The sequence below is a fragment of the Nanorana parkeri genome, unplaced genomic scaffold, assembly GCF_000935625.1.
Source record: "Nanorana parkeri isolate BGI_ZX_2015 unplaced genomic scaffold, ASM93562v1 scaffold99, whole genome shotgun sequence".
In the NCBI taxonomy this organism is placed as follows: Eukaryota; Metazoa; Chordata; class Amphibia; order Anura; family Dicroglossidae; genus Nanorana; species Nanorana parkeri.
This window is the reverse complement of record NW_017306367.1, coordinates 1042890-1056693: the sequence shown is the minus strand read 5'-3', so window position 1 is coordinate 1056693 and position 13804 is coordinate 1042890. Positions and strand designations below refer to the sequence as shown.

Below are 13804 nucleotides of genomic sequence, written 5' to 3'. Positions count from 1 at the left end.
ATATATATATATATATATATATAATTCAAATACGAATATTGGTCTGCACACGTTGTTTACAACTGAATTCATACAGCACTGGACATTTCCTCCACAAATGTGGTGGAAACCATAGCAATGAAGGGCATTGCTATATGTTAAACAGAGTCTTCTAACGGAGCTATTTCTGAGACTCTATTCACACTGAGTGATTTGTAGCATGATTTCTGCTCAAAAATCGCTCAAATATGAAGCTCAATGAAGCTCTTCCAAAGCATTTCCATGGAGATGTTCACATCTTGACGCTCAATGTTGCCTGTAGCTTGTAGCTGAAGCTTTTCTCTCGAACATGAGCTATTTTTTGACGGATTTCGAGCAGTTTGGCCCCAATAGACTTTGATAGACTGCTAAAGGAAGCACTACGTAGCGCGACAAAATGCGCACTGTAGCTCAACGTCGCTCAAAGTTGATCAGCTCAAATCAGCTCTGAAAAAGCTTGTAGCTCAGTGTGAATGGGGTCTGAATCACATGCACACTATGCCCACAAGAGTTAATGTTTCCTGAATTTACAAACCTCCTGGTGCTGGTGAGACCCTACAGAGCCCGGGTTTAACCAGGGCAGTGTGGGATCTCACCAGGGCTCTGAGGGGTCTAACCAGGCTGGCGAGACCCCCACATAGCTCTGGTGAGACCCTACAGAGCCCTGGTTAAAGCACCCCACTGAACCCTACTTTAACCAGGGCTACGTCAGTGCTACAGTTTGAATTTAAAACGTATTTGTGTGAAGTGTGAAGTTAAGTCATGGATTGTGGAACCTAACTAGTGTTCGGTGATTGTATATAGTGTATACCACATTTACCACTGACTAATGCAGAGTTGCAATGCAAGCAGATCAGCTAAAAGTAGTTGGATCTGTATGTGCGTTATAATTAATCGAAATTAGTCGATTAAAAAAAAATTTGATTAATCGAACAGGAAAATTGTAATCATTACCAGCCCTACTTTTTAGTTCTACAATAAGCTCTACAATCCAAATTGGCATACACATCAGTTGTTTCACCTTTTCCAATAAGACGTCAAGTCTTTCCCTGTTTGCTAATAAATGATATTCCTAGAGATAGCATTTGCAGCACCGGGATATATAGTATCCTGGAACTATCAGTAATTATTGGATGGTACATAGTGGCTCCACAGGCATGCTGGGGATATTTCTAAATGTTTTTAGGAAGGGGAGTTTATGTCATGTTGGTCATATTTTGGTTTAATTATGAAGTACAATAAAATTGTGGCAATTTTTTATATACAGGCAGTCCCCGGGTTACATATAAGATAGGGACTTTAGGTTTGTACTTAAGTTGAATTTGTATGTAAGTCGGAACAGGTAAAATGTTTAAGTGTAACTCCAGCCAAGTTTTGGATAGCATAGGGAAGGGTCACGTTTGTTTTGCTGTCGGTTCCTGTTGTTCAGAAGATTCAAATATAATTAAAACAATGTTTTATTTAAAATGACACACCAACAAAAAGTTTTTTCTATTTTTAATGTTATTTTAGAAACGTTATTTTTTAAAATTTGTTTGCATGTTTAATTTTTATTAAATTTAACTTTTGTTTGTCTTTTTAATTTTTTTAAACTTTTTTTTATTTTAATGCTGGAAGCAATAGCCAGCCTGCTATTGGATATTTCAAATTGCAATAGCCAATATTGACACGGAGCCGTGTCAGAATACAAAAAAAATTAAAAATGCTTGCCCATTGGAATGCATTGCTAGATTCATATTGGCTATTAAGGATGGGCCGAGTGTTCAATTTGAACATGTGTTCGAATAGAACATTGGCAGTTTGAGCGCTCGCCGAGCGCCGAACTTTATGGGGTGTTCGCGGTCTGTTCGACCGCGTACATTCCATAATACAAAATGCCCACTGAAGAAGGCGGGTACAATAGCCAGCTTGCTATTGGCTTTTGCATTTTACAATATCCAATAGCAGGCTGGGTATGGCTCCCAACCTGCAGATGAGGCAGGGCGGCGGGGCAGAGGTGCAGCGGCGGGACGGGGGAACGGAGAAGCCGACGGACCAGGGGAAGACAGCAGCGGAGGTACGGGGGCAGCGGAGCAGTGCAGAGGTCTGTGTCCCCGCTGCCTCCGCCAACACAGCGGGGATTTGACGGGACGCAGGCCGCTGCAGCCACAGTTCTCCTAAATGTACCGGCGACTGCCCCGTTCGTAAGTACGGATTTTCTGTAAGTCGGACGTTCGTAACCCGTGGACTGCCTGTATGTGTGGCGAGACTTTTGTGTGTTTGAGTACCACTGGTACTGGAGGTCTGAACGTGTTGTTTCTATTTATATTTGCCAAACAGTGGACCATTCCCAGATTTCTCGAATCATTATATCTATGAGTGGTATTTACATTTTAGACTCATAGGAGTGTATATATTTGGACAATACTAATAACACCCAGTAGTGTGAGGGTATTTGGTAGGAGACACAGTTGAGACATCCTTGCCTATTTACATTAAATTGCAATTAGCGTCTGTGTAGAAATAGTCAATGAGGGGAATTTATCAAAACCGGAGCAGACAAAATCTGGAGCAGCTGTGCATGGCAACCAATCAGCTTCTCTCTTTCATTTTCAAACCTTAACTAAACAAACTGAAGAGAGAAGCTGATTGATTACCATGCACAGCTGCTCCAGATTTTGTCTGCTCCAGTTTTGATAAATCCCCCCCAATGTGTTTGTTAGCTCTTACGTGGATGCACTGAGCAGGCTAGATCCTGAGCCATGGGGAGCAGAAAATAACTGTCAAAAGACCTGTGTAACAAGGTAACGGAACTTTATAAAGATGGAAAAGGATATAAAAAGATATCCAAAGTCCTGAAAATGCCAGTCAGTAGTGTCCAATCACTTAAGTGGAAAATTTGGGGATCTCTTGATACCAAGCCAAGGTCAGGTAGACCAAGAAAGATTGCAGCCAACTCTGCCAGAAGAATTGTTCGGGATGCAAAGAAAAACCTACAGATAACCTCAGGAGAAATACAGGCTGCTCTGGAAAAAGACGGTGTGGTTGTTTCAAGGAGCACAATATGATGATACTTAAACAAAAATTAGCTGCAAAGTCGAGTTGCCAGAAAGAAGCCTTTACTGCGCCACTGTCCCAAAAAAGCCCGGTTACAATATGTCAGACAGCACACTGACAGGCCTTACAGCTTCCAGCACACTAATATGGAGTGACGAGACTTGAATGCAGCATGTTATCAGAAAATACTGGCAGGCAATTTGCATTCTTCTGCAGGAAAGCTGCACATTCGATGCTCTTGGACTTTCCAGCATGACAATGACCCTAAGCACAAGGCCAAGTTGACCCTCCGGTGGTTACAGCAGAAAAAGGTGAAGGTTCTGGAGTGGCCATCACAGTCTCCTGGCCTGAAGATCATCAAGCCACTCTGAGGAGATTTCAAACACGCGATACAACCAAAGACTTTGCATGACCTAGAGGCATTTTGCAAAGACGCATGGGCAGCTATACCACCTGCAAGAATTTGCAGCCTCATAGACAACTGTTACAAAAGACTGCACGCTGTCATTGATGCTAAAGGGGGCAATACACAGTATTAAGAACTAAGGGAATGCAGATTTTTGAACAGGGGTCATTTCATTTTTTTATTTGCCGCCATGTTTTGTTTTATGATTGTGCCATTCTGTTACGACCCACAGTTGAATATGAATCCCATATAAAAAAATAAAAGTTATGTGTTTTGCCTGCTCACTCATGTTTTCTTTAAAATGGTACGTATATTACCAATTCTCCAAGGTTATGCAACTTTTTAGCACAACTGTACATCTATGTTAACCTTCTTGGCGGTATTCCCGAGTGTGGCTCGGGGTTAATTTTCAGTACCAAAAGCGGTAACCCCCGAGCCACACTCGGGATTACACAGCGCCCACTTACCTTGTCGACGATCCCCGCTGTGTCCATCCAGGGAGAGTGTTTTCTAACCGCATGTAATCATGTCACATATCATTACATGCAGTGTGTTGGCGGTTACATGCAGCGGCTGTCACCTGATCATTAACTTTAATAGGTAACAGCTGCCATTTGTAAAACACCATATTAAGGATTCCTGCTGCAGGAAAATGCAAGTTCCTGACGCAGAAATCCCTAATCGCACCTAAAGATACAGGTGTGAATGCAGCCTTATTGTGTGTATACTAGTGTTCGTAGTACCATACCGGATATAGTTACATTTTATTTTAAAGTATGAAATTTGGCAATTTTTCTCCCATGGGAGAAAATAATTATTGTCGAGTTGCCCCCTGAGTGAATTGAGTTGGAGACCCCTGCTGTAAAGGCTTTTAAAATGTTGCCTATAAACAATTGTTAGTCCTGTAGTTTTTCGCAGCTTTACGGGTACGCACAATCTTGATGCTTGACATTTACTGTGACCTCATCTTTCATATTTTGCACAAAAAAAAGGGTATTATATTTTGTACATGTGCACCAAAATTATTTGAGTGTATTTTTCACTCAAAATATATATTTGATAAACATAGCACATACAATGTGTCAGCTCTCCATTTTGTTCTCACGTTTTGGGGGTTTTAAGTCATCTTCAGGCCTAAAAATGTGCATTTTATCGTGTGCAAAAAAAAAAGTTGGAGCTGAAATTCTTTTTTTTTTGTACACACTGATTCATTAACCCCTTCGTGACGGGAGACGTACACTGTACGTCCAGCCACAAAGGGACCAAATGACTTGTCACGTACACTGTACGTGACGAGTTATTTGCTGCTTTAGAGGGCTGTTAACTCTGAGAATCAGCTTTTAACATTCATTAATGGATGCCCTTACTACAGAGGCATTCATTAATGAAAGGGTTAACCTTTTTCAGACACCCGATACCTTAATATCGGGTGTCTGAGAGTCACAGCAGAGGGACACAGATGCCGGCTTTTGCCAGCATTCTGACAGCTTGTATAGATCGAGAGAGATATCTCTCTCAAGCTATACTGGCTTTTTTTTTTCTTTTTCTCTTATGAATAGATACATAATGTGTCTATTCCTACAATGTATCTATTCCTGAAAGAACAATGTTTGTTTGCTGATCGTTGTTGCAACAATCAGAAAACCTTTAGTGACAGCTGAATCCTGAACTGCTGCAGGATCAGTGTCACTAACTTATTATCGGCTGTTCTGAAGTTTGAAGCAGCCTGATAATAACCAAAAATGTATTAATTTATCAAGCAGTAACAGTGAGATTAATTCACAATGACTGCTTGATATAATTAAATAAATAAAATAACATTTTTAAGTTTAAAAAAAAGTGAAAAGTGTAAAAAAAAAATAAATGTGTAAAAAATTAATTAAAATAAGGGACAAATAAATTAATGTATTTATTGCATTTTTTTTTAGCTGTGCTGGTTTTCTAAAAAAAATACTACAAATCAAAACTGGGAAAAAAGTTTTTTTTTAAACGTTTTTTTTCCTCTTTTTTTATATTTTATTTGTCCTAAGTGAGGCGTTAGACACACATATGTGATATAAATATGTAGCCCTATCTGTCCTCTAAAAAACAATATATAATATGTGTGGGTGCACTTTGTAAGAAAGTATATTACTGACGTGGAAGAATCACACAGCAAAAATGTCAAAAGTGTGTCAGTCATTTACGAACAGTACATTACAAAAATCTTACAAGAATTTAGTACATTAGAATGTGCGTGTGTGTGTGAACGTCAGAGTTTAGTGAAATGTTATTCATATACCAGCATCGGTGGATCTAATGAATTAACCATAAACTGAGGGAACTCACAGACTCATTCCTAAACTTTCCTTCTAAAAATTCTAGTTTGCCTGGTTCTCATGCTGATCCAATGGCTGCAGTACATTTTGCCTTACTGCCCTGTAGCACATATGCAAAGTTCAGACTTCACTCGCCGCAAGCTTGGCCAGATCATTGCTTGAAAGTATTGAAGCCAGTGATAGCCAAGTAACCAGAATTTTCAGTAGGACAGCTATAGCTGCCAAAAAAGTTTCTCACTGTTTAGGTTTATTTTGAGGAGCACTATTTATCTATTTAAAGTATTGTACCCGTCTCATTCACACAGCCATTCTCCTGTAAGCAGATTTAATTATATATTTAATAATAACTTCAATATCTGAATAACAAATACAGTATGCTGTTGGCCATGCAATGACTGCTATGCACTGTGACCACAGAATAACACGTCTTTATGGTCAATGGGAAGTCAAAGGTACATTTTTACTTGTGTTTCAGATATTGTACTTCAGTGCATATGCGAAGGGGCTGATTTAGAAGTCTTCCACCCAGCCATAAATTGTCAAATGCTGTTCACGTGGCATTCCTGCCAAAAGCTGGAGCCAAGGAACTTCCTAGTGGCAGGATTGCCATGCAAATGGTATTTGCCCAGCATACGGCTAGGTGAAATTTTATGAATTTGCCTCTTACAGGGTTATTCAGTAAAGGGTGAAGAGTTTGGGGAAGGCAGAATAAGTGAACAATCTAGAACAACATAGCTGAACTGGAAAGTGCGCTAAATTGTATAATTTTTCCAAATCAGCTATTTTGGCCTAGATTGTTCACTTCTCCTGACTTCTCCAAACTCTTCACCCCTTTGTGAAAAACCCTGTTAGTGTTTTACTTTATTTGAGATATAGATCCTTAATTCTGAACAGTTGGTAGCTGAAAGTTTGAAGAGTGTGGGAAAATCTGGTCTTTACTACTTTCTAGTGATAATACCTATAATATGTGAGCATATGCCCAGGTTAGAATTGACAGCTCAGTCACATGATCAAACCACTGTACAATGAAAACAAAACAAACATAAGCATAGAAACCATTGATTAGTGGGGTTTTATGGAATTTTAAATAGAGAAAATATGACTTTGTAACAATATCATATGATTGACAAATGTTGATAAATAAATGATAAATATACACCCCTGCTTATGTTTGACCCAATAGTAATATGATGAAGGATTCCCGCACACAGGTCTGCGACAAACCATTCACACACAAAAGAAAAAAACAAGATGTTTATGTGTTGCAGCTGTCAATGCACAGAAAGCAGATGTTTCTGGGATGTTTCTTTGCGATCGCGGTGCGTTCCAGCAGCTACCGTTCTGGAACGCACACGCTTTCGGTGTGAACAAGCCCTTAAGGTAGCTGCAAAAATACACTGAAATCTTATGAGGTAACCAATTTTCTAATTTTGTAAAGCACTGTGCAAACTGTTGGCACTATATAAATCCTGTATTATAATAGTAATAATGCTTGCAAAATAAATCCCCATCCTTAAAAACAGAAATGTCAGAACATATAATGAGATCATGATCCTAAACCCTATTATACAGATCCTTTTAAGCTAGTGGTCATTTTGTCATGTGTTTTGCAGCCTTCTTCCAGGCAACTAGACTTTTGAACTTCTGATCAGGCAGCCACCAGACCTTCACTGACTGGCATACTGATATGTGCAGTGATCAGTGGTGTGCTTTTCCCTTCTTTCAAGACAAAAACCTATAAAAAGAGAATAAATAGACTGTTCAATCTGAAATAAAGGTGACGGTGATACAGAAACACAGCCTCATCCCTCCTTGCACGTCATAGCCTTCTCCTCTTCTGAGAGTGTCAAATAACTATTTCTGCTGGCAGCTCATCCACCCCTCTCTTCACCTCCCTACATACTTTTTGTTGTAGCTGTTGGGGAGGAGTGAAGAAAAAAATTCTATAAAGTCTCACCTGAGTCTGCTGACATCACTACCAAGATAGCAGCGCCCAGCAGAGGTCTCAGGGTTTTTGGATGTCTACACAAGGGAGACTTTACAGGTAAATAACATAAATGAAATCTTTTAAATGCACATATAATCTTATGGGAAGATGTTTGTTAAAATGCATGATCTGGTGACAGAGTCTCTCTAATACCTGCAAATCCAAAGAATAATTACTTAACAGAAGTTACATATATTCTGTACACATACTGTACAATTAACTAAACATGTTCCACTGTAGCTGACCTCTAAGTTATTTGCCCAATAAATATTAGTGCTACTTTATGTCTGAAGATTTTTGAAAAGTCTGGAGTGACTCATAAGATGTAATAAATATGCAAAATTACCTTAATGATATCAGAAATGCCTTTATCGGAGCAGCACTCAATGAATGTCTCAATCGGATAGTTTAAGCCAGGTACCAGTAGTGGAACCTAAGGAGGAAGTGTTGGACCATAGACAGGAAGTTACAAAATTGTTCTCACATGTACAATATAAATAGTAACATTACTCTGATTTCTAATGAAGGTGAATACCTACGAATAATGGTGATTTTATGAAGAGTAAATAACTTAGTAGTCTACAAATGTTAATGTAAGGATCATGGACAGATGTCTTATGGAGAATGACCAGACAATGAGACACCTTCCTTGCAGGCATAGGTGTCTGCTGCAATCTGCAGTAATTGATTGGTGAAATATTCATTGCATTATCTCCACAGAAAGTTCAATTACTACATCTGCACATGCCAAAAGCTCTGTTTGACATAATATGTATTCTGACATTTGGAAAGGCTAATATTTACCACCCTAGAGAAGCCCTATGCTAGCCCAACTGTAACTAACAATACCTGAATATTGTGCAAAGATCTCAGCATTACTAGCAAGCCACCTGACCCAAGCTTTGGGTGGATGGGTCTACAATGGATTTGTCTAACACATCTATGGGTGAATTGAATATCTAAGGAGATATATAGGAAAAATCAGGCAGGATGTACTGCAAAATAAATACAATCTGCCCAATAATCATCCCAAGTATATGAGTATCTTTAGCATGAAGGAAGATCATTTGCTAACCAGCTTAGATCAGACAACAGCAAGGTTGAAATGTAAAGTATAACAAGGATGAGAACACAGATCTTTAGTAAAAAAATGTCCCTCCTCTCTTCAGCTACTTTTTAATAACCAAGGTTGGTTTACCATGAATGCAACACAAACAAACAGGTGCATTAATGTCCCTAACAGTCAAGCAAGCTAAACTGCAAAATAAACCTGGCCATGGCACTTCTACAGAACATGGTCCCTAATGGATTTCCCACTTTGGCATACATAAAGCAATAAATAAATTGAGGGTAAGCTTCTGCTAAACTTGTTCTCCACTTATTTTATATTGCATACTTATCATTTTGTCTAGAAGATTTCTTTGGCATACCTTAAAGAATGCTGGCTTAAGCTGGTATAGTCGTTCATTATACAGGAAACTAATTAGAAGCTGCATAGATGGCCGATTCTGTGATGTGTTCTGTAAGTTAAGTATCAGTTTGAAACGAGGACCAATACCCTGTACCTGGAGAAAGAGAGGATTTTCTTAATGTTTTTTAAAGCTGACAAAGACAAGACAAACCTTTCACTAAAACGAACCGATATATGGCACAAAATGAAAATGTCTAAACTACTACTGTGATCACACAGCAGAAAGCTCATACATCAGCTCAGGAGGTCAGCTCAGCTTAGCTATTGAGGGTCTGTGTCCAAATTCCAGAGATGTTCAGGAGATACTGAACAACCTTATAGGTCAGGAACCTGAACCTGCCCTCCAATCCAAGGGCATCATAGAGATTAAGGACACCCAGGTACCCAGGTTAACATAACCCCAGCTGAGCAGACATATGCAGTTTGGAAACTCTGATGTTACTTCAGGCTCACTAGATAGAATACAATAAAAAGGTTCCTCCAAAATGTATAAAGCAATAACACACACACACCTCAGAAAAACAAATACATAAAACAATGTATACTTACAATAGCATTGAGTGTAAGTGGCTCTTGCATTGTTGAAGATACTGGTGTGAGGCTAGCATCCAGGGCCTTAACATATGCTCGAGCAGCATTAAGACGTAGACGATATAGATCCATTTGAAATACACGGTGCATGGCTGGTAGGAAGAAGAAATACTGCTTACATGCTTTCATTTAATAGTTACTTTTAGTCCGAGGTATGTTTAACATATACATCAACATTAAACTGCCTAAAATACCCTTGGGGACTGGAGTCAGTGAACCTGATCTTTCACAGATTTGGCCATATACAGTATGTTGGCAGATCTGACAGTACAGGAGGTTAGAGGCTTCCAGAATGTATGTAAGACTTGTCATATGTATACATACATGGCAGGACTCTTGGTTGACATGTAAGCAAAGACTGATATGATGGGAATGTCTCATGCAAGCTATAGGCCTATCATATACAGAGAGGTTAACCATTGGATGCTGATTTTGGGGGATGATTGGCTCAATAATAGCTACCTTAACTCGATATATTCATCAACCTGGGGATATTAGAAGCACAATCAATAAACATACACTAGAGCAGGGGTGCCCATTAGGTAGATCTACCAGTAGCTCTCAAAGCTGATGCTGGTAGATCACAAAGGGTGTTAATGGTGGCCCCTTTATTCCATTTTGGTATATTTATTTAGCTGTGAACACATGATTACCTATTAGCCTGAGTCTGCTGAGCCAAGCTCCCCGACACCTTTCTGGTGGTTGAAGTGCTATGTATTACATCAAAGAATATTAGTTTACACAGCCTGTTGCACTACACTGTTTGCAAAATACAGCAAGGCGAGCCAGGAGAGAGAGCCGGGAGAGACAGCCAGGGGAGAGAGCAAGGAGAGACAGCCAAGAGAGCGAAGAGACAGCCAGGAGAGAAAACAAGGAATGGCAGCCAGGAGAGTGAGAGCGAGGAAAGACAGCCCGAAGACAGAGGAGTGACAGCCAGGGGATTGAGCAAGGGAGTTTTTTTTTCGTTGGTAGATCTCATGTAGCTCGCCATTTGAAAAGTAGATCTTAACATAAAAATTGTGGGCACCCCTGCACTATAGGAACTGTTTTGTTTAAAGGTTATTGTTCAAGTACACTATCAAAAACATGACTTATCTTTTTGTCCATCCACTTCTACAATGTTGAAACATTCCTCCAGCATTTAAGTGCTATTGGCACCTGCAGTAAATAGGGTATTCGCAGCCCATATTTTATGACGTTTCTCTTAACAACATTGTACTCTGTGAAACATTGTCTAAGGCCAAAACACGGCTAACCATACCTTACTGTCCAGACAGAGATGGTGGAATTTGTAAAGGCAACAATTCACCTACCCACAGCATTCTCTCTCTCCCGAAGGGTCTGGTCTACATAGAGTTTGGTTTTCTTGGGGACATTTAGTTTGATACTCTGTCCAATAGGAGGACCAGAAGATGTGTCCTTTTCCTCAAACTGAGCTGTCCTCTTTAAGATCTTAATAACGAGTCCTCCTCCTGGAGAAAAAAAAAAGAAAACCAATTATTGGAATAAACAGTTAGCCATAAACATTTGAGTATCCCATGTACTTTAAACCTGGGGAAATCCCAGAAAGTGATGAAACAAAATGGCTCCTTAGAATATTTTTAACCCATCACAATCCTGAGCAATTCAAACAACTAATTTAAACAAATTAAACATGCATAAAGAGGTTTTCAGAGAAAACTGCACATTAAAACGATTAGTAAATCCAGCGATATAGGCAGCTAATGTTCTATGCAAATTTCTACTTTTCCTCTTAACCCTTTTGCTGCCAGGCCCTGAATTCTACTTTTAACATCAGCCAGCCAAGACCATTTTGCAATTTTTTAACTGCAGCTTTTAGAGTTTGCAAAAGGCCTCCCCTCCCCCAAACCATACATTTTCTGAAAGTACAGGACATGTATAATAAAAAACTACTACTAATGTTGTAGGTCCTGTGACCGTTGCGCAAATGTTTATCAAATTATATTTTCCATAAAAGATGCACTAAAATCATTATCAGCACACACACAAAAAAACATAGGTTTACAAAATTCCTATTAAATCTAAAGAATAAAACGTTATTGAGTTAATAAATAACAAATATTTGTAAATTTAAAATGTGTCTTTTTGCAAAATGGTAAAAAAAATAAAGGAACGCAAAACTATACAGTAAATAAGCAACTTAAATCTGCTGGTTGCCCTCAGACGTATTTGTTGTGGTAATGTCTGATCTGCAGTGTCTTTTGTGCATTGCACTGGTGTGTGTTGCGATAAAATGATGCAGGCATACATTTAATCTGATTTGGCTCTGTGTCCCCTCTGATCCCTGTTGTCTCTGCCCGTACAGGCAGAGGAGAGCAGTGGGGAACGGAAGGGACACAGGAGGACATTCAGGGAGCAGATTGGCGGCGCTCAGTGGGAAGGTTTGAGTGGCTGCAGAGTGGTTGATTCTGAATGAATAGTAATAATAATTAATTTACACAGAAGAGTCAGGGGGACCCAAAATTTAAAGTCCTGAGCTACTAGCCAGGCCTTAAGAGTTACTCACCACTACGGCTGAAACAACTAATCAAATAAATCGATAATAATCGAATATGAGAGTAGTTGGCAACTATTCTCATTATCAGTTAGTTGGCTAGGGGAGAGGAGGAGGAGAATTTGTTTTAATGCAACCAATCGATTAGTTGGAAAAATAAATCGGGCAACTAACAGATTATGAAAATAATAGTTAGCTGCACAGGGCAGGCCTTAGGCCTTTAGGCGCCCTGTGCGAGAAACCTTTACAGCGCCCCTCAGTGACCACATCCTTTAGTGGCCACCCCCCCGTAACCACACCCATTTCCCCCAATATCCACACCATTTAAAGACTCCTATTTTGTTAAGCCGCAAGGAAACATTAAAAAGTATGATAAAAATAAAACTTTTATTCAAAAGGTATTAAACTTGTAGGCACAATATAAGTATTCTTATCAAATAAAAACAACCGAAGGCAAACAATAAATGTCAAACTAAAATAGAGTCTATCAAAATAAAGGTTGTCAGGTTGTCATGCCGATCCCTTTTTTCAAGTGCATCTAGAAAAGTAAAAATAGAAAACCTAACACAAAACCCAGACTACATATAAAATTAATGAATTACTATATGCCCGAATATACGAAAAATATATTCAGGAGCATAATAATTTGTTTGAGAATGTGCGGAGGCCATGTTGGCCAACGGCATGTTCTGTGAATGCGTGCCACCATCTTAGAGGCGGGGAGTATGACGTTATATGACGGCATGCATGCGTGGCGTCAGGTGACATCACACGCTGATATTGGCCCCACCAAGATGGCTGCGCCATACTATGGGTCCCCAGTTATTTACAAACACTGGAGTGATCAGACGATCGCTCCAGTGTTTGTCCTTCTCACACGGAGGATCGGTAAATATCAAACCATCTACTGTCTACTGAAACTGACATGATGACAGCAGCTCCGATCTCCTACCCGCTCGGCCATCCTGACAGCTGCTTACAGCTCGTCCTGGAGGCGGCTTCTCTCCCCCTCACCGCTGGCCATCCGATATGACAGCGCTCCCTCGTCCGCTGCCCCCCACCCCCCCAGCAGGAGGGAGCGCTGCCTGCTGTCAGGATGTGGGAGCGGTGAGGGGGAGAGAAGCCCCCCTCAGGACGTGCTGTGTTGGCCGCACGGCGCCCTTGTTGCCATGGCGCCCTGTGCGGCCACACAGCTCGCACACCCCTAAGGCCGGCCCTGTAGCTGCAGCCCTACTCACCACCAGTTGCCCCACCTAATCCCTACACTGCCCTGGCCTTAATTCCGCCCTCTTAAATTATCTGATGATAGTTGCCACTTGTAAATGGCAGATTAGGGATTCCTGCTGCAGGAAAATGCAAGTTCCTGACACAGGAATCCCTAATCGCACCTAAAATATAGGTGTGAATGAGGCCTAATATACACATACACTAATACACAACAATACACTCCCCAATGTTACCC

General features: G+C 40.1%; 1 protein-coding gene across 1 annotated transcript in view; it reads right to left on the bottom strand.

Annotated features, from left to right (window-relative positions):
* Nucleotides 1-7388: 7388 nt before the first annotated feature.
* The window catches only part of BBS1 (Bardet-Biedl syndrome 1), a 28076-nt gene continuing 21660 nt past the window's right edge, over nt 7389-13804 (bottom strand). Inside the window, exons 13-17 of the mRNA XM_018552864.1 lie at nt 11141-11299; nt 9786-9919; nt 9196-9330; nt 8112-8198; nt 7389-7513 (exon numbers count right to left, since the gene is read on the bottom strand). Of these exons, the coding sequence (XP_018408366.1) occupies nt 7427-7513; nt 8112-8198; nt 9196-9330; nt 9786-9919; nt 11141-11299 (602 nt within the window). The 3' untranslated portion in view covers nt 7389-7426. The remainder of the gene's footprint in view (nt 7514-8111; nt 8199-9195; nt 9331-9785; nt 9920-11140; nt 11300-13804) is intronic.